Source organism: Malurus melanocephalus, unplaced genomic scaffold (assembly GCF_030028575.1).
Source record: "Malurus melanocephalus ecotype Western Australia unplaced genomic scaffold, MMel_1.1 scaffold_227, whole genome shotgun sequence".
Taxonomy (NCBI): Eukaryota; Metazoa; Chordata; class Aves; order Passeriformes; family Maluridae; genus Malurus; species Malurus melanocephalus.
In genome coordinates, this window is record NW_026623459.1 from 361,057 (window position 1) to 388,730 (window position 27,674).

Sequence of the window (27,674 nt, forward strand, 5' to 3'; positions counted from 1 at the left end):
CCCGCCTGACCTCCGCGACGTCGAGCAGAAGCTGGGGCGCAAAGTGCCCGAGAGCCTGGCGCGGCCCCTGCGCGGGGAGGAGCTGCCGGCCCGCCCCGCCGCCGCGGCCCCCGGCCCCCGCCGCCGCCGCGCTGCCGCCCTGGCCCGTCTGGAAACGAAACTTGAGCTCCTGAGGCAGGAGATGGTGAGTAGCCGGGCGCCGGCCGCAGCGCTTCCGCACCTTCCCTGTGCGGGCTGTGCCCCCGGGACGGGGCTGCGCTCCCTGCGGGCTGTCGGCCGGCCCTCCGCCGCAAGGAGAGGCTGCTGCTGCTGCCCTCGGTGCATCCATCCATCCAGCGGGGGCGGGCCGCGGCAGCGAGGGCTCTGCTGCCGGTGGGAGAGCAAGAGGCCGCTCGTCGGCGCGGCGTAGAGCGAGGGACTTGTCGGCTCCTTTCCTCGCAGTGACTCGCAGTTGGCTTCTGTTTCTCCGTCAGCTCGTGAGACGTGCTGAAAGCTGGAGTACCAATAAACGAAATAATGCACTAATCTCCCGCTGTTGTAAGTGCATTTTCTGCATTGCACCTGTTTCCTGCTCACGATTAATACCTAAAGAGAGACAGGATATTTTCGGGCWGGAAATTTGGCCTGGAGTTCAGGGACTTGATTGCTGGACTTCAGTCTTCGGGGACCAAATTAGTTCCAAACAGGTTGCAGATGATGCAGATGATGCTTAAAAAAAAAAAAAAAACCAAGTATTTATACTTTCATTTAATGATGTATTTTCTTTTACTAGTGGCTTGTGATGGGACTATACTGTAAGTAGTTCACATYTTCTAACTTGTTTTTCTAGATTAGTGCAGGTGCTTGTCCTACTTTGTATGTCATCATCTCAATAAATAGATTTTGCCATAAAATGATGCCATGAAACTGGCTTAATTTTTTCTAAGACAAACCAAAAGAAAACTTTGCAAGCAAGTGARCAAGTAATAAGTGAAGACTTAGTTGATATGATCTGGACAACGCAGGGTACCTTAGATATGCAAGCATAGTTATATTCCATTTTTATAAGGGTGTAATWATTATGTGAGGTCCCAAAAGACACTTTTTAGTAGCAGTTCTTTCCATAGTTCCYGCCACTAAGCTTCTCTGAAATGGGATGAAATTTGATCACGTTGGGATTGGGATTTTTCTGGCAACGTGTTGAGATAACTTTATGTAATAATCTTGGAACTCAGCCATTTACAGCAAACAAATCAATCTCATTCTGYGTGAACGAGTATAATTCTGTACTGTAAGTCCCTCTACAATGCTATATATAAGTAAAAGATGGGTAGGTTTGTTAGGATTTTTAGTGAATAAATGTGCTGGGCTAAAAGGGAAAGAGAATGGATAGTCAGAGCGGTAATAGCCAAATGGTAATGTTAATCTTGTGGTGCAGCTTATAAATCACACTTGCTGTTGTATGGCATCATAKGATTTAAGACATCTTCACGAATCAAACTGTCAGTGTATTCTGTGGACACCTTTTAGCCACCTTTCAGTACCTAAACAGGCCCAAACAAGAAAGCTGGAGAGAGGCACTTTTGACAACGGCATGTATGTTTTCAGTGGATGACGTAAAAAAGCTTTAATCTGTAATAGGGTGGATTCAGGGGTGTTAGGAAGGAGTTGTTTGCTCGTAGGGTAGTGGGGCAGTGGAACAGGTTCCCTGGAAAACTTGTGGGTGCCCCATCCCTGGCAGTGTTCAAGGCCAGGTTGGATGGGACTTCAGGCAGCCTTGTCTCGTGAAAGGTATCCCTGCCCGTACAGGGACATTAGAACTAGGTCATCTTTAATGTCCCTTCCAATTCAAGCCATTCATTGTTTCTGTGATTTTAGGGTAATGATCACTGGGAATTTCAGTTTTAACATTGAGTAACACACTGTCAGCATATTTCATGTTTATTATTTAATTTTAGGCTTGCACAGTGGCTGTAGAGTGGCCTGCAGGTAGCTTATAAGGTATGGGATGGCAGATTGCAAAGGAAGCAAATAAGGTAGCCAGAGTTTCTTGGCATGACTCTTTAGGCATGTCAAGACAACTAGGCCTATTAAGGAATGAGTTGCCCACATCACATTTTCCTTTCAAGTTGGTCTCTTCACCTGCTTCACACTTGCCAGTTTCATGTCACAATCGTAATTTTGCCTCTTCTTCCTCCTGCCATTAAGTTTCTCTCTTTTCCCTCCCTGCTCTAAGCATGAGCATGTTTAAGTCCCAAAAGCCTTGACYTCTCTTGTTCTTTGTAACTCCATCACTTTCCCTTCTGCAATTTTCTTTGTGATATTGCACATATTTTACTAATTTAAGAACAATATCAGGTAAAATTTGATTTTCTCTCCTTTTTTCCTCTTTTTTACTGCACATGATTTCTAAAAAGTAGCCAAAACCTCTRCTTATTCCACACCTCCTTCTAATGGCTTTGCCACAAGGCATAGGAGGTCTTGACGTGTAGAAAAGTAGSCTAAGGCTGGTGCAGTAGTAAACAGATGCAAAAAATGGAAAAGACTTGGAATTAAAAAAACCTGCTGTCATCCATTAAGCTTTATTTTTCTGTTGTACTGTGATGGCAACTTCTATAGCCTAGTCATTTAATTTTGGATAGATCTATCTGTGCTTTTTTTGCTTGCTTGTTTCAGACTTGAGACAAACTTTCTGTAAACATAAAAAAAACAAAATAATTCGGACTCTTCTAGTTAAATATACAAAAAGACAATATTTGACTTGAAAATGCTGGGACCGTGAGTTACAGTACCTGACAGATCTAGGTGAGGTGTATGTGCCAGCTGTCTATGAGGTTATGTGCCAGCTGTCCCCATCTGCTGGTGAAGGTCTTGAGGCTTRCCCTTGCTCCTTCAAATCCTTTTGCTGTTCACAGTGACTGTTGTTACCTCAAGCCTGATTTTGCTAATGGTTGCTGGAATCACACACAAAACATATTCTTGAAATACAGACTTGCTTGGCCAGATTTACTTCTCTATTCTTATCTTCCACTTTGCCATGAAGACCATTCTGGAGAGAGACTGCATTGGATCCTGAAAACCTTTGMGTTATAAGGCCATAAATTTAGCGGAAACATAAGACATAATTGCAAGTGTGAGTCAAAATACGGTTCTCTGGTCAAACTAGGGTGGAATGAATAGCTGATCCTTGTTTCAGTATGAAATTTGTCAGTGTTACAGCTTTTTATTCRAGTGTACCATGCTCCTGAGATCACCATTTAACACATACACCTTCAGCTCAGTAAATATTTTGTGAGGCTCRTTCTACAGCCTGAAATGATACCACTTCAAAAGCCTCACCCCTCCTTCACAAGTTTTGGGGTTGCTCAAAGGGAGATTTCTTTCAGCACTCGAAGAAAGAGAGTGGGTGGGTTTTTTCTTTTTAATTCAAAAGTTTCTGAASTCAACTCTTTAATGGCTCTTTGCAAGCTAGAAATTTAAACATAATACGGTCTGCATTACATACAATAATAAAAAAAAATATTTTGCATGAAAATATTTCAGGCAGAAAAGGTAGGCTGAATTTTGGAAATGAGGGTAAATGTCTGTGCTGGGACCTTAAAATGAGATTCCTTCCAGTGAACACTGTCGAGAATCAAATACTGTTACTGAGTCTGAGCATCACGCTGGATATACAGAGTGCAGCAGTTTTTAGAGTGAAGGATAAAGCAATTCAAACAATCCTATTTCCAAGGAACTGAGCATACCAGATTTAGGCTAAAGCTATTTGAGATAGAGGTATATTCCTATGCTAACTCATTAGTTGAGTTTTCTTCTCATTTGTTCTCCTAGATCTCTTTTAGTATAACTATTTTTTAAAGGCTGATTAACATCAATCCCTGACAAAATGAAACTGGCATTAAAGCAAATATGGTTATTACAGTGGCAGTCCTTCTTGGTGTTTTTGATGGTTTGTTTTGTTTTGTTGATGCTTTTTCTAATTGGTTTTGGGTATTCTTATTTTAACTATCCCTAGCACAGCAATGAAGGTGCAGGAGGGCAGAGCTGTTGTAGCCCTATTCTACACAAGCTCTACAGTGACCAACTTCATATTTGCATAGATTTATTAAATCCACAGTTGTGAGGGGTCTGCATTTATTAGTTTCTTTAAAGGACTAATTTTAAAAAGTGAACAACTGTGATGTGCAATAGCTCTTCAACACATGCCGTAGGCGCAGTTTGCTACATTCACTGTTTTGTGTGATAATATCAGTTGTCTTAACTGAAGCCAAGATCTGGTTCAGTATGCAAAGCTATGCATCAGATGCTGGTTTTCTATTAGATTAATTGAAATTTTTGCTTAAAAACTTGACTGAAGATAAAATCTTAAATATGAAATTACTAGTGGCTAAGCCTCAAACCTATGCAGGAGAATTTGATTAACATTTGTTTCTTAATGAGCAGTTACTCAGTGAATCCCTGAAGTGAGGCTCCCAGAAACAGAAAGGAGGCATACAGAAGTAGAAATTAACTGGTTTCCCCAAGTCCTTCTGAACTTCACTGGAAAAGGTGGTAATCATGGATCTTGCTCGCAGGTTCACTTCATACCCTCCAATTTGTGTGATGTAATAGAGGAGTTTGTAATTTTTGCATATAGTGGAGATTGGGCAGTGATAATAGAATACKCATGCTAAAAGGGAGTTATAGATTGGTCCTTAGGGAAAATGATCAAATCTACTAAGAAAAAATTGCAGCCTAATTGTAGAGCTAGAACTTGTACCAAGTTTTCCATCTTTTCAGATCATCTCTGAAATGATGAGGTGACCAAGGTTATTTAAATTAATGTATATTTAAACATATGTTTTTACTGGCAAATCCCACTCAGTGCCTGGCAGAAGGATTTGAACTGTGGAACATCTCAGTGTTGCACTCAGTGGAAAGGGAGTCTGGGTGAAATTTTTAAGCATCCTGTCCAACTGCATTTTGGAAGCCTCCAGCCGTCTAACTGGGGAGGTTGTTCTTATGATTGATTGTCTTCACTGAAAAAAAAATTAGCTTGTATTAAGAGGAAACCTGGTCCACTTTGTATCAGCCCAAATTACTGAAATATGATCCCCAATCCCCAAACTTCTCTAGGGAAAAAAAGACCTAACTCCTTCAGTCTTCTCTTGTAAGGCAGATTCTCCTGCTCTTTGATCACTGTAATTTTTTTTGGATGCTTTCTTTAATGGTGCTACTTACAATAACAATAATTTAAAAGTTAAAAGTTACCTTTTGTGTAGGAGCAGGAAAAGCTTAAAATGCGCAATACCAAATAGATCTATTAAACAGAGGTGATGGCAAACAAGTGTGTTTCTGCTCTTCAATAGTTTCTTTTTACTAACAGTAAATAGTTAAAGCAAAAGAGTACATTTTCAGTTAATGTTTTAAAGCTCATAAGATTATTTGTTCTCTGTCCTCAAGGTCATAACTTAGTAAACTTTCCACAGTGGACATGTTTATTTTCTATGTGTTTAATTTCTATGCATGTCCTAGAAGAGAGGTTGAGTATTGAAATCAGAAGCAAATGAGGAACTTACAGGAGTGAAAAGACAGARGATCTGAGCTGTTGAAAAGTGATTGGAATTCAATTAAATTGAATGCAATTTCTCTCATGAATTTCATCTGCATTTATAAATGTGGAAGTTACACTTCCTATAGGTAAGGAGTTCCAAAAGGTGGTTCTCAGTTTACTGTTTGTAAAGATGAAGAACACTGATCATAAAATTATGGACAATCTCATAATTAGAGGGAACTTTTTTGTCCTGAAGGTAGATTTATAGCTTTTGTTATCAAGCCCTTATCCTCATAAATGTGGCTTCTAATTATAAGCTTTTTTCCATGGTGGAAGTGTTTGTGGTAAGCATCTGAAGCAACTCCAGCCTGGAAAGTGACCAAAACAAGTGACCAAAATACATCCAGAGTGTCCATAAGCCATCTTTTATTACATCTTTCAAAGGTGTGAAGAGCACAGTTCAAGCTTTTTCAAATCTAGAAGGATATTGGGGTGATATTTATAAAATGTGTCTGAGGATCCCCCTCTTTGAAGTAGCTCTCAAGGAGGTTTCTCTCCTTCCGCAGAAGAAGATAAGGACACCAGAGTGTAGATAYATATGCCAGGTGTTTTTATAAAGTCAATTAGTCCATTTTGTCAGGATATACAGCCTTGCCTAGAGCTTCCATAAACATGGAGAAGAGCTTACTGGAACACCAATGCAACCCTGGTCTCAGCAGTTCACCTAGCCTTTCTTAATACTTRCGGTTTGTCAAGAGAATAGTATGGCACATTTCTTAATTAACACAAACTAGCTAAGCTGTCAGAGAAGCTTTCCAAAAGCTTTGTTTGCCATGCTGTACAATGAACTGCTCCCAATGCTGTATGGCTCTGCTGGGTGCAGTGCCAGAGGAAGTGAAAGCATTCAGTGACTTTAAAGCAATCGTAAACTGCTATTTAAGTGCTAGGGGTTTCAGATTTTATAAACACTTTACTAGCTTAATTTGTAATTTTGTTCGCTTTGTTAGATATCRGCTGCATTCACGACTAAAATGCTTTCAGGAGAGCCATTTTACTGCATTTTGCTTTGGCTGTGAAACCTATCTCTCTCTAGGTACAGAAGGAAACACATCCAAGAAATATAATGCAACAAATGTGTTGAGTGTTTCCAAGCTCAACATTTTTACCCCAAGGTAGAAACAAAAGTAGAGCAGTTTTGTTGTTTTATTTTGACTTTTTTTTTTTTTTTTTTTTTTTTTCTACAGAATTTCCACTGGTTTCAAGAAAAGTTATATTTTGTTAACTCAGACACTTTTGTGACACTGCTTTTGTTAACTCATGTTAAAGTTTAGGTCCGTTTGTTCGGGAAGCGCCGGGAGAAACAGCAACAAGATCACTATGACATGATCGCTGAACTCGAACTTTATTAGAATTGAACATGCTTTTATAACCACTCTAATGAACTTCATGAATATTCCAAGTRGTCACTTCTCATTGGTCACTTTAAACACAAATTCTGATAAAGGGATGTATTTCGCAACTGTCTGGGGGTCTTACATCAGCCAGGGGGGTACGAAACCTAAAAAGGGAGGCAGGAGTTTTGCCCATCTGCCTGTTGTAACACCGCCCTGCTGCAACTGGCTGATAGCTCCAAAGTAGGCAGCCCTAGCTTGCCACGAGCCTCTTCACACAGTTATGTTTAAAATAGATAATTCCCAACAAGCTCAGACACTTGTTGATGAGACATAGCAAACATTGGACATGACTCTGTTAATATTGAGCGTTTGCTGAATAATTTTAAAACTTCAGACTCAGACCTGGATCCTTTCAATAATTCTAATTGACTAGAAAAGAAACAGTCGCGCACCAAGGAGGAAACTTTGAAGCATTTCTATATGAGGAGAAATAGGATCTGTATTGTTTAGCCATCTCTTCAGAAAACTAGTGAAAATTGCGTACACACCCGGCCTCTACTCGGCCCTGATTAGGCATATCTTGAGTGCTTTTTGGGGATCCATTTTGCGGTTTCCAGTTTAAGACAAGGAGCATCTGGAGCACTAGACCAGCTATAAAGATTGTTAAGGGACTGGAGCATCACCTCTTWCAGGGGAAGGCTGAAGGAGACGGGACAACTGAGCAGAGATCTTATCGATGGGTACAAATATCTTAAGGGTGGATGCCAGGAGGATGGAACCAGACTGTCTTCTCTAGTGCCCAGCAACAGTCAAGGGACAATGGGCACAAACTGAAATACAGGAGGTTCCATAAAAATACAATGAAAAGCTTTTTTGACTTTGGAGAGTCACTGAGTACTGGAGYGGGCTGCCCGGAGAGGTTGTGGAGTSTACCTCTGGAAATTTTTTTAATCTGCCTGGACTCAATCCTGTGCAACTGCCATGGCAGTGATCTATGATTAGATGATCTTCAGAGCTCCTTTCCAATCCTAACTATTCTGTGATTCTCTGATTCTTAATCTATAGTGTTCTTCCTGGACTAAGGTTATCAAGTACATTTTTAAAAGTGCCTGGAAGAGGCCTGTTCCAGCCACATTGAAAATGTGGACTTGTTCTCTAACTTTGGCTGCAAATACAGACCATTTTCTTTGTTAGACAAAAGCAAATAATGCCTGTTTAGAGAAAAGTGCTTAATGRTAAAACATTGGTAATTTAGGGGGTTTATGTTGGTTTTGGTGTTGAAGAATCCTTTCCACAGGCAGGAAAGTTTTCTGACAAATGGGATTTGGATGGGTCTGCGCATAAAACTTGACAGCTTGGAGAAATCATTCAAGGAGTCATTGTAAACTCTAGACTGTGTTTCTAGTCTTTGCAAAACTATACAGCCATGAGAGGAGCCAATATGAAGCCAGAATGATAATTTTTACAGGAGTTTTCCTGTTCTGTGACTTAAAAGTATATTTTGCCTTTGTAGGGCTGTTTCAGCCACTGTGACTGTTAATGGCTTGTCCACATGTCTTGGCAGAATTGTGCAGTGCACTGAAATATTTTTATTTCAAGTGGTGTTCTGTGACAGTGTTCTAGTGTTACAGGGCTTGTAGGGGAAAACCGTAAATCCTTCTAGAGSAGAAGAGAAAGCCTGTTTGCAAGAGGAGAGCAGTACTACTGGCATGCCAAAGCTAGTGAATGCTTCTTTACATCCTCCTTTGTTAGCACCCAGCACCGGTTGCTGAGTGAGTGGAGCAGGGCARTGAAGGCATGGTTGCTGTTTTCCCCATAGCCAGATGAGGTGGCCATCTGTGATAACTTAATAAAGCTATTTATGCATTCTCCAGTGCAGAGCATSAGTCCACCCATTTCAGACAAGAAAGAAAATGCAACCAAAGTGACACAATGATCTTTAATATTTTGCAATGTCTCAATTTTTATTAATTTGTGCTCCAGTGAAATTTAGTAACAAAATTACTTCAAAAGAGCTGTAACCAGTCCTTTTCAAATACAACCAAGCTTTTCCAGTCCAAACCTCCTGCGTTTTCCTTAACTAGTTCTCTCGTTTTGCAAGCCTTGCACCTTATTTCTGCTCCMCAATTACCTTAGTAGCTGGTACTTCCTCAGTAAAAAAAAAAAAAAAGGGAAATGTTAGCAATGACCTAGATTCCTTCCCAAGCTACTTATACCTCTGATAACTGCACTGATAGCTATGAATAATATTCTTTGCTGAACTAGAGTCACGTCACAGTGCTGCAGTATTCTTCTATGATGAAATCTTTGCTAAGGACAAGTTTAAGAAGAGCAATATGATATGAGCTGGAGTTATGTAGGAGAAGCTGAGGGCTGCACTATATGGTGTGGATAATAGTTACTGATCAGAAAAGGGCTCAAATAATAMGGAAAGAAAAATTTACCTATAGTGCCTGGTTTTGCCTTGTTTATAGTTCACTACTGATTAAAGTTCCTACCTTCTCATGTCCTTGCCTAGAAGTGTAGGATGTGTCTTAATTGTTAATATACATTGATAATCATGCCTTGTGACCTCCAGAATTAATTTCTTTGGTGTGTTMTGTAGGAAACAAAGGGGTTTCATGTTTGGTTTTTTTTTGTCAAAAGGGCACAAAAGCTGCAGCTGGTGTTCTCAACACCCTGCTRGGCTTGTTCTGGCCAATTTCAGTATTTCAGAATGGCTCTAGCCTCTTGTTTACTTCTAGATTTTTAACCTGTAGACCYCAGATGCAGGTTGGCTTCTAGCTGTTTGATACTTTCTTAGTGGATGGAAAAGAATTAAATGACTTGACTTTTTATAGATACCTGGCAATTTGAAAGGGTGTTTTTGTCCAAAAGACTCAAAATGGGGAACTTCATTTTATCTGAAAGACCTCAAACTTGCTAGTACTTTTAGAGAGATGTAAAGACTGTAGAAACTATATTTTGGGAGAATGGTGATTGTACCACTTTGGAGACTTGGATGAAGTTTTACATTAAAAAGAAAAATGAAGCTGAATTTAAATGATATGGAACTTCAAATAGTTCACAAAGTAAACATAAATAAAACAAAACAAAACCTCCTTATTTTATAAAATATTAGCTCATTTTCATTCAAAAAGTTTCAAAATATTTAGCATGGAAACATAATGCTCATAATGTTTTAATAGAGAAAAAATCCCAGTGATCAGCCAATCACTATTTCTAGTGCTATTGAAGCATTTTTAAGAGCACCTGTGATSACTTACAATGACAAAGCTTCTTGAAGTTGTTTTTTTGTTCTTAGCCAGATAAACCTTCAGTAAATAGAATGGGAGGCCTTTACTAAAGATTTGGTTGTTAGATTAAAAATAGGCTTTCAGTAGGATATACCCAATTTCCAGGACCACAGAACTGTTTCAAACAGAATTCCATTTTGAATTCTAGGAGATTTAACAAGTTTTTGTTTGTTTGGTTTTTTTTTAATCTTATGTCTCTCACCAATGGTATTGTGGAAGCAGACTTGACTGTCAAGAAAGTTCAGATTTCTCTCCAGTATTAATATTGTTATGTCTCAGTTCTGATTTAATGAAGTAAGTTGGGTGGTTTGGTGAGGTTTTTTGTAAGGTTGTTTTGGGKTTTTTTTTTGTTATAAAGTGTTTTCAAACTTTGGTGTTRTGTTCATAAAAGCAGTGTTTTCTAACTTTGGATATACCTATTTTATTTTAGTTACATGCTTTTGAGTATACTTGCACAGTGCCAGTATTAAAATTAATTAATTTTAAAGAGATGAACAGGTATGGAGTAGTTATTATATTTTTTCTTTTTTTTGCATAGGTTTTCTAAGACCATGTTTTGGTCAAGAGAGACATAAATGAGGCACAGAGTGAAATCCAGTTAAAAAAAGAAATTGGATATGCCCTTGAGCTCCAGTGCTGTSTCGTGCTGGTGGGAAGATATGTGCAGTCCTGTGTTGTGGCTGGTGTCCAGAATGCTCTATAATGATGCTGTGATGGTCCATCTGCTGTAACACTTTCTGACACCCACAGCCAAATGTTACGGCTTSATATTGACCTGAATGTTTGCAGTGGTGTTATCTTGTCTGTCAACCAATGTGGGTCCATATTATGGATTGTTCTGGACATGTTCACCTTTATCAGAGTAAATAAATTCCTAAGGTCAGATGATGCTTTTATGAGATGTTTGGAAATATTCAGTAAAACCTTCCAGCAGCATTAGAAGTTTTCCWCTTCTCACACCCTTACGTTTTCTCACTGCTCCCTTTCATGTTAATTTAACTAAACTTTAAAAGAGTCAGGATTTTCCTTTTATATTCATTCATCCTTCTCAGAGTGGATGTTTGTCTCTATGAATTACATGGTACTTCCATATTTAAAGAATTTATTTAACTTTTGTTTTATTTGGACAGGAGGTGAAGAAGTAAGGGCTTAACTAATTAACTTTTTTTTTTCCTTCTACTTGCTCTCAAATGTTCATCATGTTTCCTTCTGACAAYCATTGTCGTATCTACTTAGGAGATACTTAAATAGTTTCATCTTTTTCACAATAATACAAAGAGATGGCCAAAAGAGCAAAGCAAACAAAAATATACTCCCCCCTGAGAATTTTTATTGCATTTAAGCCTACAAAATATGTAAAATAGTATAATGTTAAATGTACGCTACTGAGTAAATGTACTCTACTGGGCAAATGAGTTATCCTAGTCATTGATATTTTATTATCAAATGCACTTGGCAGGCTGCCCACACACACTCCCCAGACAAGGGAATGAAAAATGGCCTTGAAATTCACCTTTTTTTTTTTCCCCAGAGATAATATGACTAAACAATTGCACAACTTGGTGGTATGTATTTTCCTGTTAAGTATCAGGGAAATCAATTAATATTCATAAAATTARAATATTGAAATAGCATGTTACAAGAAAAATGTTAATCAAAAATAATTTCCTGTATCAGATGATAACCACATTAGCATAATATTTTGTTCATATATTTGCAATAAATGTCCTTGGAACCTGCTCATTGAGTTATTTACACTTATTGCCTACTGAACTAACTTTCTGCCTCAGGAAGCTGCTCCGCCTCCTAATTATTCCGATGTATTCTCCTGCGTTATTCTGGTGGTGGCTCAGACCTGACCTGCCTGCTTCCTTGCTTTAGCTAATGGGTTGGTAAGCTCTCCTTACAGGAGAATCCTTTTGTGGCTYATGTGGAATCACAAGGTTTCTTTCTCCTTCCTAGTTAAAAATCCCTACGGTTAAAGCTGTGTTATGTGACTGCCRAATTTTACAGGCAGACCCGCAGAAATATTTATTGTAAGCACTTGGTGAGGTATTGCAGTGAAAATGCAGCATCTTGAAATAGGACAATGACTAGGCTAGAACTTCTGTTTAAAGTAACAAACGGTGCAGACAGAAACTGAAAACTTGACTACTCACTTTAWGAGCAGTTGGGAGTGATTGTAGTGAATGCTACCTAAAAATCTGATATGAGGGTTTTAACAATTTTGGAGTATTCAAGAGATGCAAGAGTATAAGCAATCTCTTGCAAAAGAAGTCAAAAAGTGATCTAAACTGCTTCTGTAGTGTGCCACAATATTTTTGTTGTGACTCATTGAAATACAGCTGAGAAAGGTCAGGGTAACTTTCTTGCTTTGCAGAAAGAAAGTAGATCAGCAAACCATAGCTACAAATCAACACTAGATCACATAAATTTAGCTGTTGTGTATATAACAATTTTGTGTATATATGTAGCTTTTGTATGTGCTCCCTCATTGTGTGAAGCTTACCACAAGCCTCAAAAACAGGAGAAAATAAATGGGAAAATGATACAGCAATGCATTATAACACAAGTCCCTGCTGAAGGAAATCAGCTCCAGAAAAAGCTGTTGATCTACATTTATCACTGCTGACTGAAATTTAATTTAGCTAAATCAGTGTGAGGTAAATCACAGTCAGAGACACATGGCATAATGATGAACATTGCCGCACCTACCTCGACTCTGACAGTCTCCTCTCTGCCAGGCTTTGGTCCRCTTCTCCATTGTTTTGAGAGAGGTCACATACACATTCAGTGAGGTTGCTCGGGTTAGCTTGAGTTATTGTGGTGTCTGAATTAACCAAAGTTAGTTGGCTTTGCTGTGGGGTGTGTGTGSTGCATTCCCACAACCAGTTACTGTTCTACCTGTGTGTAGATGATCCCTTCCAGTTAATGACAGTAAACTTGCATTCTTACTCTGTCACATAAAACTCTCTGCATTTTTAACAGATGATGAAGATTGTGTTCACATTCCAAGTTCAGCCTAGGCAATATAATTTTTTCATCTTGATCCTGAAATACCTTAGCCTAAAGCAGGCTAATTATATGAAGAAACCAATGCAAACACCTTGAATCAGTGGGACAATTTGGAAGCAGGCAAGAAGTTTAAAGACATGCACATGCATATAATTTAATTTAAATGGGRTGTAGCTCCTGCCCGGACTGTTAATCATCCTGTGTGTTAAAGGAGCAGACATTATCTGTTATTTGTGGTTTTGCTTTCTTTTAGACATTTTAAATGAAAAAGCAAAAAAAAAAGCATCTCCTTTACTCGCTAGTGTTGGGAAGGTGTCACTTTGAGCTTGGTCACCTTCAAATCCCATGCTTCACGCTTTATGGGGGTTGCTTAAAAACAAAGCCTGGCATGTCACCAGATTTATCMCTGTTGTAAATATGTTAGCTTGGTTACTCCAGTTAGACAATACTTGAATTCACATATTATGAATTTTGGACTTTGAATAAGTTGCTTATGGTATTTTTATATGTATTCTCTCACAGAATTAGTCAAGGAAGTCTTATTGATGAGTTTTTTATTCTTATAAGTCTTCTCACTATATTTGTATCTTGATAAGACTTGAATATTTTGACATTGCCAACTGTTTTATCTTATTTTCGACATCCTTATCTTTCTCCTCATAAATTAATTTCCTTAGTTATTTGAGAAGTTGTTATTCAGTGTTTGTAACAGTAAAAGTGCCACCAGGGGAAAGTGGAATAAGGTTAGCTTTTTAGAAGAAAGGTGCATCTCAGATGCAAAATAAATTATTATTTGGATATTGTTTATTAGGTGTTTTGTTTTGTTTTTTTTTAATTGCATCTCCAATGATTTCATGGAATTTACTGTTCCATGGAAAGCTGAGGTAATCTCCCTTTAAAAAAAAAATAAAGGGGAGGTAGGCATAGCTGGCAAGCTCTTCATCCTGAGTGACACAGGAAAGAAGAAATTGAATAGGAAAATGGAAAGCTGTCTCTGACACATGCTAGAAAATAGAAACAACAGTAGCATTACTACTTGTGAACCATAGTGGCCATGCCCACCTGTTTGGTATGGAAAAGTTGTACTGGTTTGAAATTCCATTTGTAAAAAGTTTGATAGAGATGGGTATGGTAGTGTTTAACAGCAGATGGACTTGGCTGCAGAGCCCGTTTCGTCTAACCTCTCTGCATGTTTACCTTTGCAAGACTTCCCAGGTGCTGGAACTCTGAGGGGCTTTCCCTGGAATACTGTACTTTGCTATGTTTCCATCCACTTCCACTTTCTTTGGAATTTATGTCCAAACTCAAGCTGTTTTAGAACACAGATTCCAGATAAGCCAACCCAAGATCCATGTTTTAGTCCTGCTTGGGATCCTATGCAGAGCAGAGCTTCTGGTCTGAGTGACTTAAATAGCTCCCTGAATCCATTAACTTGTAAGATTYTGTGTCTTGTAAGAACTTACTTCACTTTGCTGTGGCTAAAAGATTTACCTTGAAGGAAATACCTTAATATTTGGGTTTGCTCACTTCTTTTCCTTTTACTAGTGGTCTCTTTACAGCACAGACTATAAAAGTCTTGAGAAAAAAAAGGAAACTGAAATAATTCAAATGAGCTTAGGGATAGCTTTTCCTCAGACCACATTTTATGTTGCCATTAATATCCCTGCAGGCTTCCTGTAGTTAGGAGAAGCAGCATGTGAATCCAGGAATTTGAGAGAAAGTAATTTGCAGAAAGAAACTAGAGTTTYGAAAATCTTTCGCAAATTAGAGGGGTACACGTAACAGAAATTTTATCTTTGCCATTTCTGGTAGGGAAGGGAACCCACTGTGTTTGRAACCGACTGGAAGTTATGTTCGCAGACATGCAGCAGCAAAACACAAGGCCATTTTGCCCATATTGGGAGTACATACACAACTTCGATCTAAAAGCTGTGTGACCAGGCTAGGGACAGCCAATGCTGGACAATCACTTTGGGTGACTGCCAGGAAGCAATAATTGTCTTTGTTAGACCCCCTGGTCATTAAGAGTTTTATTGTAGAAGMAATAACCCAGTCAAGTCCTTTCTTAAAAACACTGAGGTATATATAAAAATAGCATGAATATTTGTGTATCTCTCTGCGGATATATGTACACAAAARCCCTTATGTTTGTATATATATAAATTCTCTTTAATAAATTATAAGAGTGTTGTACATATTATTACAAGCAAGGAAGAAATAGATTGTTCGAACAAGTATCAGAGGAAGGCACAGACAGGTGTTAAGTCCAGTTCTTCCTTCCAGACTGAAAATCTGATTCTGTCTGAATGCTAATCTGTGCAACTATGCTACCTGACTGTGTTGCTTGAAAGATGCTGCCACTTTAGTTTCATTTTTTTCTGTTGCTGTGATTATCTCTTAATGTTAAGCATTTACTATCCTTCCTGTGATCATCACTATTGCAAATACACATACTAGCAAAATATATAAAAGTTAGCCTGTAATAAGAATTTAGTTTTTGATCYCCAGTCACAAATCATTTCATTTTCACAACATAAGTTTTTGCTGAGGACTGATCTATCATAACACACACCTTCCCTGTGGTGGTCCTGTGCTCTGGCTTAACTSAAAGGACAGCTATAAGAGCTGTTCTGAAATGTCTGTATTAGATATGATACAATGTTTGGGTTATTCTGAAATGCACCTGTTACTGTGCATAACAGATGGAGCTGTCAAGCATGGTGAGATTTTATTGTATTTAGTCCTGCTAGCTGAACCATCTTGGACCAACTTGTTTACTCCAACAACTTCCAAAATAAATGGATTGCAGTTACGTAAGTGCGTAAAAACTAATGTGTCTACRTTAAAGCAGATAAGGGGCAAAAAATGTCATTTTGACATTTTTGTGTTATTAAGCAGATGATGAAGTAACTCATATTAAAGAAGGATGGCACTCGTTAAACTACTTTTTAATAATGATTGCTTTAGGRAAAGCACACTCTTGATATGGGAGAYTTGGAATGACATGGTAGCCAGGAGGAGGAGAATTTTAGTACTCAGGAATGCAAAGAATTGCTTCCAGTAAGGCTRTTCCACAAAAATGCTGAAGCTGTTGGTGTATTTAAAGCAAAAAAATTACTTCCTGTGAACTGAATCTGAAATATATGAGATGTGTACTTTATCTGTTTTTTAGACTTTTTTTTCTGAGTCATATTGGTGCTAGTTCTGTTAAACATTTCCTTAATCAGCCTTTTGGGAAACTTGTCTTCAGGCATGTTTATGTTCAGCAAGTTGCTGAAGTCTGTAGTAGCTTTTGAGAAGCTGGGTAATTTACTGCTTTCATGACAGCCTAGTTGCCAAGCAAATAGTTTATAGTGATTTATTGGTGAGAGTAGGGGAATTGGCTTGAGCGGGAGAGCTACGAAATGGTCAATCTGTTTTCATAACCTCACTTCTGAAACAATGATAGATGGGCAGTATTGTTAAAACTGTGAATGGTAGGTAAAGCTATTTTGCACAGTACCAGGTTAGCTGTGTTAAATTTTGTGCTACTGGATTGAGAATAATTCAGAAGTCATTCCAGGAACTAGGGAAGGAAGCTGGGAATGCATATGATGGTTACATACGCAAAACTGTCACTGGCAAAACTTGAAATCTCTTTGCATTGCATAGGCCCTGACCAGTAACTGAGCACCCACCAGCTGCTCACTCCCTCCCCTCTCCTCTTCCAGTGGGACCAGCAGAGGGAATTAGAAGAACTAAAAGTGAGAATTGKAGTAAAGAAAGTTTTAAAAATGAAGGAAATACATAAAATGAACAAGCGATGCAAAGTCAGTGATGCACCATCTCCCACCAGTAGACCAAGCYAGCCTCCAAGCAGCATCTGTATAGGAAAGATCAAATGCACAGGTTTTATTCCTGGACWTAACATTAGCAAAACATGATACAGTCTTTGCTTTCTTAGAACACTGATTCTGTTCCAGTCCACTGTGTATGAGCAATACAGGTGCTATTTTTCTGTGCAACAATCGTGGACTCAGAAAATTGCATAAAATTTCTATTGTTCATTAGAGTAGATCTTACATGTTTTTTTCTTTATTTTGCAGCTGAGTGAAGACTTTCAAATTCTCARTATGACACATAAGACAGTGTCACTGTTTTATTTTCCAGTACTTACAATGTTTCAGATGAAGAGAAAGAAGCAGTGAATATAAACCTGAGGTCTCACCTTTATTTCTCATCTGAAGAGACTTATAAAGTGGCATGCATAGTTCACCTGTTAAGGAAAACATGGTTAACTCAAATATATCTGTGAAATGCAACAGTGTAATATACTGTCAACACTTCKGTGTGTATGCATCAACCACTACAGCTAAGTGAGAAAGTAGGAGTTTGTTCATGTCCATTTCTTATTTAATTAGGTATTGCAAATGATTTCTGCATATCTATAATAAGTAGTTGACTCTGAACTGGTCACCTTCATCTAATATGGGTTTAAATAACTGAAATATACAGGTCCAATAAGTACAATACTTCAACTCTCAGGCATTTATATGGCAGATTTTAATGTCCACTCAGTAGCAGTGTGAGTAAAAGTTAAAGATTCACAAGTTTTTTTCCAAATTTTGCACATCTTAAAATTTTAGGTTGATCAAGTAACCATAATAAGGATAACTTGGAGGGAATGCCTAGCTGTCTGTAGCTATAAGCAGCTTAGAGTAATTATAAATAGACATGCCTTTGTATCTTGCTTCTCTGATTAAAGAAAAGCTATCCCTAGGAGTTGTCATAGCAGCTGTGCTTCTCATCTAAATAGCATTGTACCAGTCTGTGTTCAAATCTTGTGAGTGACTAGCATTCCTGTTAATGGACTKCTTAGGTAGGCTGATCAGCTTCCCACTGGACCTTCACTGAAAGTGTTAGTGTAACTATACTGTTTGTTTGTCTGTTTGTTGGTGGGCTTTTTTACTAGTTATTGAAATAGATTTGTCCTAGATAAGAAAGCTGGATTTTTTTTTTTTTTATGTGTGTGTGTTCTTTTAACCCAGTCATTGCCTCCAGCCTGTTCTTTGGCTTGATTATGAATAGACTAATTTTTTTTAATCATTTTTGCCTTGTAGGTTAATCTCCGAGCCACGGATGTGAAGCTCATGCGCCAGCTCCTCATCATCAATGAAAGTATTGAATCAATCAAGTGGATGATTGAAGAGAAAGCCATTGCCAGCAGAGGCAGCAGTTTGAGYGGCAGCCTGTGCAGCTTGCTAGAAAGTCAGGAGACATCCCTCCATGGCAGCTGTAACAGTTTACAAGACTGTAGTGATGGACTGGATGGAATATCAGTGGGGAGTTACTTGGACACCTTAGTGGATGATGTCCCTGGCCACCAAACCCCTTCGGATATGGACAAGTTCAGTGATTCTTCYGTCATGGAGGATTCACAGTCTCTGCATAAGCATCCCAGAATTGATTCTGATGAGTACTACTGTTTTGGTTAAAAAGAACAAGTTCCATTGGGACACAAATGCACTTGTATTTACCCTTTTTCTTTGCTGCTATCTTATTTCATGTGCAAAAACCCCAAAGTTCTCTTGGAAAGAGAACATAATATGATACTTCAATTCTGTTGCATAACTTTTCTATTGCTTTTGATGCATTTTCTCCTTAATGGGTTGGGCTTTTCTCCTCGTCCTCCTTACATTTTCATTTTCTTAAATTATTGTCGCTTTTTTTTTTTTTTAATTTTTTACAATGCTTTATTTACAAGCCTGTAAAAGTGGTGAAGGAAAAGCTTTATCTTTAAAATGAAACATCAGGGGATAAGAGCAACAATTTTGTATTTGTTGTCAATAAAATATTCTGATAAATATGTGTTGTCATAAATTTTCTTGACTACCAGGTTTGGCCTTTCYAAAGACACTGTTCTTATTGAGCCTTAAATCTGAATCTTGAAAATACCTCTACAAAATAATTTTCCTTTTGTAAGCAATGAAATTTGATTTTGTTAAGCTGTCTTCAGTTGAAATATAAAGTATCCTAAACTTTTCTGTGTGGGATTTCTTTCATTTTTCAATATTCTCATATCTCTTGCCTAATTTTGATGTTAAATTCTGATTCTAAATTTTCTTTTTAAATTCAGCAGTCTTGCTCTGCTGTCCTTTTCTTTCCCGTTTTACAAGTTAGACCTTGTGTTACCATTTCTTTGCCTATCGGTGCAGTTGAGAGCTGCAGCTAATCAGTTACTTTGAAAGCAGCCAAGAAGTAAAAYGGTAACTTTTTACTTTGGAAAGTCTCTCGCTCTGAAAGTGCCCTGATTCATCCTTTTGTTCAGAAGATTAGGAGGCAGATTTTTCTTTTAAGTGCTTCAGAATCATAAGAAAACCCCCAAGATTTTAGTAAGAAAAAGTAGAAAAAATGAACTGTAATAAAAAGTAGAAAAAAAACCCTGAAATTGAACTAGACACTCTAACAGATGATGAATGTTATTTCCAGCATACAGATAGTGAAAGAGGTGTTGATACTTACACATCATCTAAAAGTGTTCTGTTTTGCCAAGTCTGACAGTATGCCTATTGCCAGTACAGCATGAAATTCCCTCACTGAAGTAATGTTTACTAAATATAAGGCAGGCTTCCATTTAAAAGCTGTTTTACACTCTGTGAAGGATTATGAGTACATGCAGCAGTTGATGTATGTGGGTTTGGTTCATTCTGGGAAAAAAGGCTCTGCTTATCCAAGCCATGTTTCCAGGGATCCATCTTGGCCAGTCTTGAGCAACATCAAGTAGGAAGGTAAAAAATCAAGCAATTGAAAGTGTTAATTTGTGCTTTGTGAGTGGTTCCATTGCTTCTCAATATAGAAGATGCCTGTGTCTCTCAGAATTACAAAACAATTTGTATATTTTTGCTTTGGACATCATGATTTATCCAATAGAGTGATAGTGAAGAAATGTGTGGTTATCAAAAATAAGCCTTCTCAGTTCTACTAAGATCAACCTGGGTATTGCAGATAACTTGAAGAAAAACAAGGCATGCCCTCAAACAGCAATGCCATGCTGATTTAGTTTATCTAGGGTGTTTTTTTTTTTAATTCCTTTCCCAGATAATGACTACTGAATGTGGCTTAAGAAAAAAAATGTTTGAAGAAAAAATCTTGGGAAAAACTTCTCAGTGTGAAATTAAGTAGAATATTGACTGGGAATTCAAAACAGGTTTTATTATTTTCAGTTATTTTAATCTAGGGAGTAGAACTAATTCCCTCTTAYAGAATTATATCTCTCTTGTAAGTTTTTCTACCTTTATTGCTTGGCATAGAATTGAAATATCAGGATGTATACTGTCTCTGAATCTAATGTGAATGTGCAATATCTTCTGTGACTGAGATTTTGGGCAGTAGGCCAACCTGTACATAAAATTTTCTCACTATGAAGAAAATATTCTTAAAATGTATCCCCTTGCATAGCACTGAAATTACTTCAAGGAAAGTACAGCCTGTAGCCATCACCTACCCRCTCACAACTGTAACATGGGATAAAGAATAATCAGTGATAATTTATCACATTATGATTTAAAAGTGCAATAAATGGGAATCAAAGCCTACTAGTAGAAATGGTAAAGTAAAAACTGTATGTGATTAAAAGCTTTTATTCCTCAGTGTCTCTTGACTGGAAGTAGAGAAAGAGTGCAAGTGCATAAACAAAGATGTCAGGAGACTTCTAGAAGGTAACAAGTGTTTCCAGGTGTTTTCTGGTATCCAAGAGCATGAACGCCTTGGTTCTTATTTTTGAAACAGAAAAACTTCAAAGATTTAGGAATGACCTGGATTTCTTAATTGGAATTCACAGGTTTTCATAATCAAAAGATAATGATTTATTCTGACTTGCCACTTAAGATAGACTATGAAGTTTGATGATCTCCTAAAATTAACTTAAAACTGAATTACAACTCGACTGAATGGAAAATTCAATGCTTCTTGAAAAACTATTCCCATTGGCTCTTTAACTTTGCTTTTAAACAGTTTACATATTTTTTCCAGCTTCCTCTTTACCTTGGTCTTGCAAAATCCTTGTGTGGCTTAAAGGAATCTGGGTGCCCTGCTTCAGCATGGACTTCTTTGTAACTTTTTATTTGATTTACAGAACTGAAAAAAAAACCAAAACCCAAAAAAACAAACAAAAAAAAAAAACAACTGTACTATAGAGCAAAGTATCTAAAAGCATTTTACAAAGCTGTGACTGTTTCAAATGGATAAAAGCAACAGGGTTTTTTTGAAAAGTGGATAAATAAAAAAGACCATTAGTTTATTCCCTGTCGTATTCTATCACCTTGGCTCTTTTGACATTTAGGTTGCTTTCAGGAATGTCAAACAATTTCAAGACACTGTAAAATCACAGGTGATGAGCAACCAGTCCATTCCTATTTCTACGCTGTTGAAGTTTTGTCTTTGAAAGACATTCCACTGTGCAAACTGTAAATCAGAGACAATGAGGGGGACTCTAAGGTAAATTTAGTATGCTTTCTGTTTTAGGATGATTGTTTCCTGCTAATGGGTACCAGATAGTAAGTGGATGTGCTCTGGTTCACAAAAAAAAAAAAAAAAAAAAAAAAAAAAAAAAAAAAAAAAAAAAAAAAAAAAAAAAAAAAAAAAATTAAAAAAAACCACAAACTATTGAAGGAGGGGGAAAAGCTAGCATTCTCAAATCTGAAAACTATGGAATTTTACAGATTCTGCCAAGACAGTGTAGTTACAAAGTTTTAAGGCACTTTCAAAGAAACAATTAAAATTCTTTGAAATCTCCCTGCCAGCAGYGAGGTCTGTTATTGATCTCAAGGCTGCATAGCTCAGTCAAATGTAGTCACAGTATGAAGAACCAAGCAGGAGCTCTTGAATTGTCGATCAGGAGGCCAAAAACATTGCACTGGGAGACCAAAGACAGAACAGCACCACTGCCTTTGGAAGGTGAACTACCATTATCCTATAATAGAAACAGGATGATTAGAAAAGACAGAAATCTGGTGTACCTTCTAAAAATGAACCCTGACTTTTGAAGGAAGTGGTAAAATGCTGGAAGTGCTGTAGAACCGTTTGAAGTTTAAAAAAAATCTCTCTGCATTTCTCTTTGAAAAAGAGAACTGATTAGTTGAGTGAAGTGCAGTCTGAAATAATGTCTGGTAACTGCATCTCATATAACCCTATATAATCGACTGAGAAACTGTGGGGGTTTTGTTTAATAATCTGAAGCAGTTACTAAGCTGTCGRAAAAGCTTGTGCTAGTATTTTTCATCTTGCCAACACTTGTGAACCAAGTCTAAAAGATGTGTCTTTGATATAAAGAATTAGCATACACCAAATAAACATGAGATCAGTAGAAAGCATCAATCACCTTGCAGCAAAGGAGGCTTTGTTTTACTTTAAATGTGCTCTCTTACAGCAAGTTTGTCTTTCTCAGAATACCTATGAATTTACTATAGAAACAGTTTAAGAGCATCCTGCCCTGAAACAAACAGAAGCTTTTCCCTTAAATAAATTAAGTAGAGATTAGTGCTGTCTACACTTGACCTTCCCATTGGCCAGAGATTAAATTTCCCTACTAAGTATGTCTAGAGTGAAAACAAAGCTATTTGTTCCCCTCCCACAACCCCCATGGAGTTTTCTATGCTGTGACATACCACTAATTGGGTAAGCAATCTCTATGAAGTCCTTTTAAAAGCCTGCTCTTTCCAGCAAACACATCTGATCTTCAGGACTGACATTCCTTATAATCTTGCGTGGTTTTGYTAGTTCTGTCTCAAGGATGTTTGATATGTCTTTTAGTTACTGTTAGAGGACCGCATGATACAAATACTTGATAATAAATACCAATAACAGAATTTTGGTTTAGGGCAGGGGGGAAGGCTTGTTCTTGGTTTGTTGTTAGGGTTTTGTTTTTTTTTCCTTGAGAGATTTTGTTTTGTTTTGTTGTGTTTTCAAAAACTGGCTGCAAAAAACAAGTTGGTAATTTTGAGCAATTTTGAATTTTTCCCCCCTTTTTTGTCTGACATTCATATGGATAGAAAGCAGCAGCTTGAATCCAAAGGTCTGAAATTATGCTTTTACCTGTGAACAGTTATCCTCAGTTCAAATTTGTCAGCATTGCTGGGTCCAAAACTTTATAGCTGACAGATATWACATTATAAAACTTTTAAACCCTTTCACAAAATGACTGCATTGCTCATYGTCCATAAATCTGTGAGACCACAGAAACCCTTTAAATTTAGAAAGGATATTGCTTTGATTTTTTGAAGGAAGATGTTATTGTTAGAACACAGTATATTTTGATTTATGAATTATGAACTCAAAGAACAAAGTACACAATAAAATTTAAAATATTTTTTTTTTAGGTCTGTCATATACTACACTCTGTTTCTCTTCAATGTTGTTGCCGACTTTATCTTCAATGCATGTTATACCCTTAAAAAATAAAAAACAATCTACTTTTTCATTATGTGAGGCTTTTTCAGAGTATTTCAGATTGTAAAAGCATTAAAACAATGCACAAAATACTGCATTAAAAATAGGCTTTAAGATTTAGAAATTTTAACTGTAGCTATATATTGTTGGTAATATGCCTATTGCTAGTACTTTCTTTTGAAGAAAGAAAATCTCTTTTTTGACTCTAAAATACTCTTTTATTTGCATTCCAAGTAAATTTCCAGAATCTTGCACTATGGCAAGAGAATAATAAATGGTGYCTGTGAGATTATTTGTAGAAAATCACTCGGTTAATTCTTTGTTCAAGTTTTACTGTCAGAAGTGTTCCCATCAACCTACCAGATGAATGTCTAAGCAATAACATCTGTCTTATCAGGAAAATCAGAGTTAAGCGATATAGCATAAAGTAGTATTTGTAACAAAGTGATTGTGCTGCCTTTTTAGGGGAAAAAAAACCCACAAAACAAACCACCAAAAAAAAAAAAAAGAAAAAAAGAAAAAAAAAACCAAAAAAACGAAAGACATTTCTCTAGGAGAGGAAGGGAGACAATAATAGAGAGTTATCAGTGCACCCAGTCCGGTGTGCATCAAAATGATGGAGGATCTCAATATTTTATGGACAGATCTGCCCCTATGGCCAGGCTTGCAGGAGGCAGCCTAGATGTTTTATATGCAGAAAGCAAATCAGAATGCTTTCTCTGCATTTTCAATTTACTAAATTCTACCTAAAAGTGTTTATTATACTGAGAAAAAAAAGTATTATGAACTTGGCATTTGTTAGTCTGTCTTTCCAGATTGCTTATTATATCCTTAAGACCCTCTGATTTCCAGGGAACCATTCAAATGTTTGAAGAAAAAAGTGCTACACTTATATTGAAGTAGTACATGAATATAAAATGCTATTTAAGAGTAGTTCATATTTATTTTTCCTCTATTCATTTTCTGAAAGCCACTTTTTTTTACAAGTCAGGCTTTTCCAGGTAACATGAGAGAACTTCCACAGTATGTATATATTTTGCAATCCAATTATTTAGGCAAAGTTATTAATTGCCCAGTTGATATCACAATGATCAGATCAGGGAGGGCCTCTTCACCTTTTGTGCATCTCTGAGAATTTTGATTGCTCAGACCATTTGTTTCAGAAATACAGTGCCCTTTGTTCCTGACAAATGGCTATCACACAGTTTGCACAGTCAAGTAATCCTAAAAATATTTTGATGAGGGGGGAGGAGAAGGGTAATTAAAATGCTCCTCGCTTTTTGCACAGAGGAGCTGTGTTTGGAGCTCTTAGTGACATAACTCTCGAGACAAATATGGCTTTCATTGTGCCACCCCACCTCCCCGTTGTCTGAATTAATGTAAATATTTGCTTCAGTCCATGAAGCTGCCCAAAGTCACTGCTGGGTCACTTTCTTTCTGGTATTCAGCATGCTGATATCAGCGCAGAGATTTTCAGAATGAGTCACAGGGCTCTATGGGAAGCTCCTGACTTGTTTAATCTTCACACAGAACTGATTGCTCTTCAGCACACCATTATCAGGAAAGGCTGAGTTGAGTAAGGCTTTCAGATAATAATTACGGTTTTTTAAAAAAATTAATGTAAGACTAGGGTTTTCAGTCTTATCATTCCACTTGTCATGCTGTGGTTTAAATTAATCTGGCCACTGACAAAACTGAAGGGCGAGTTTCAGTTTCTAAGAAGAAGACTGATTTATTGATGACCCTTTATGCTGAAGCATAAATAAAAGAGAAAGATACCATCAAAAATGTTATGAAAATATTATCATTATCCTTTTTGCTCTGAAATTGATTATAATTCAGGTTGTTCCCCTGGAGTTGCTGAAGGACATTTTTTCTTTTTTTTTTTTTTTTTTTTTTTTTTTAATCTCTGGGAGAGAATATAAACTATGCAGAGAGTGTAGTTTCTTGGTGAACTGTAACACACAGATGAGGGAGTGACTGACCGTGGATACAGTATTCGAATAAATAGAATTTGCCACTGATGCCAGTGAAGTATGCACTAGCAATGGTCCTGAAGACAATTACATTATGATTGATTTCCAGAGGTGGATCTTACAAACAACAGGGAATTTGATACAGATTTGTGGAAACTTCCTTAGAGGCAAAGGTATGGTGGCTGCAGGTTTTGGGGTTTCAGTTGTGGGGTGGTTGTTTGGGTGTTTTTCCCCCCTGTGCAATGGAAAGGTAAAATACCCTGTATATGTACTAATCTAGGGTTGAGGAAATCAAATACCTTCCACTTTTGTGTCTGTGCTTCCAARTGTTTGGCAGTTAGAACCATCAAGATATTCACTGAATAATGCTAATCTGTAACACCCTGCCTAGAGTTGGACTTTCTGTTAAAATACTGACATTTCTGTACCTTTAAATAAGCTTTCATGAAATAATACTTTAGTATGCATACTTTAGTATGCATTTCAATTTCTATTCAAATCACCTTCAAGCAGTTTACTGAGGAAGTCAGTCCTGGACCAATGTTTCCTTACATTTCTGCACAAGATCAGTTCTTTGATTTTTGTACTTCTCTTTTCCATAATGTAAAAAATTCAGCATACAGTAAATTGTAGAGGGTTTTTTTTTCCCCTTACCATTTTCATTTGGGCCAACAAAATTCTAGCAAGACTTTTAAGGCTTTGTTGTTTTTAAAAGATGTTAGAATCATTTAGAAAGACAAATTTACCATTTTTTTAAGAGATAAAAAATAGTATAGGACTTAACAAGACAACATCCACTTATTCAGATCCTTTACCACGACAATTAGGGCAATAAAAGAAAGGAGTTTGGTTCACTCCATATTTGCATGTCAATCTTGACGTTATGACATGAATATTTCTAGCTTGAATTGCCAGTTTTGCCATGATGATTAACCACTGACAAGGTAAACATGATATATTGACATGTTTTAAGACTAGGTGGCATATGATCTACCCTGGGAAATGCTTTCAGTGAGGCATCCTGGGAATGGCTGATTTGTGCTACAAATCCCAAGTTGAGTTGTGTGCATTTATCCTGATGAATATTAATCAGYAGGACCTGAGGTGGTATCTGGAACGTACAGTACACAGAAGACTGTGCCATTAGAGTCTGTCATGAACAATGTACAATTCATTCAATTTATTAATGCTCTGTTTCCCCTTCAGGCAAATCATTTCACCACTGTGTGATAATAAAGGACTTCAGTCAGACAATTTTGACAAACTTGACATGTTATTGAAAAGAAGCCATGTTCTCAGATGAAAAACCCACAGCTTGCTTTGCTGGGTTTTCTCACAACCAGGCCTGGAAAAGGAACACACGTTTCCATCAGCACCAGGTTATTTTACGCAAAACTTAGAAGTTGGCATTTGTATGGTATTGAAGAGAACCAWTTAGAGAGAAAGATTAGGAGTTGGAGAGACAGGGGAGAAAGGACTGTAATGCAGCCAATGATGTCAAAAGATGCTGGTGTCATGCAGGTTCCAGCTGGTGGTTAGCAGCCAAAATCACAAAGCAGAATCAGTCATGAAAGACAGGAACTGGCAAAACAATTGTGTCTCATTTGTCTGCTCTATCTCCACGGCGGATCTCAGGGATGTGTACGCTTGTAGGGCAGTCACCAGGCATCACTCCTTCTCACGGGCTTTCTCCACATATAGGGGATAATTTCATTAACCCTTAAAATGCTGCAGCTATTCTACCTCTCACCCCAATCTACTTTCCCTTCACACCGTGGAAAAAGCCTGGGGAAAAAACTTAATCTCTACCTTTTAACACTTAAGCAAAGCATCCTGGTAGAAGAACTGGCCAGTATTCAACCCACCTTCACCTCTCAGAACTGCACGGCAGGATTTGCTAGCTGCTGATTTGGGCTAACCAGTGCACTAAACAGAACTTTATTAGCCAAAAAGTGGTGGAGAAGGATCAAGTTTAAGGGTTTACAATTCCTTAATTCAGCAAGAGTCCGTATTCTGCTTKTGCTTCAGAAGCTTGTATACCAGATGGGGCTTTATT

General features: G+C 37.5%; 1 protein-coding gene across 1 annotated transcript; it reads left to right on the forward strand.

Annotated features, from left to right (window-relative positions):
* Position 1: 1 nt before the first annotated feature.
* Positions 2-21,878, forward strand: LURAP1L (leucine rich adaptor protein 1 like; the record flags this gene model as incomplete). Its single annotated transcript, XM_057374502.1, has 2 exons — positions 2-184; positions 18,317-21,878. Coding segments are annotated over 2 exons (558 nt in total), but the record flags the coding sequence as incomplete, so codon positions are not given.
* Between the last annotated feature and the right edge of the window lie 5,796 nt (positions 21,879-27,674).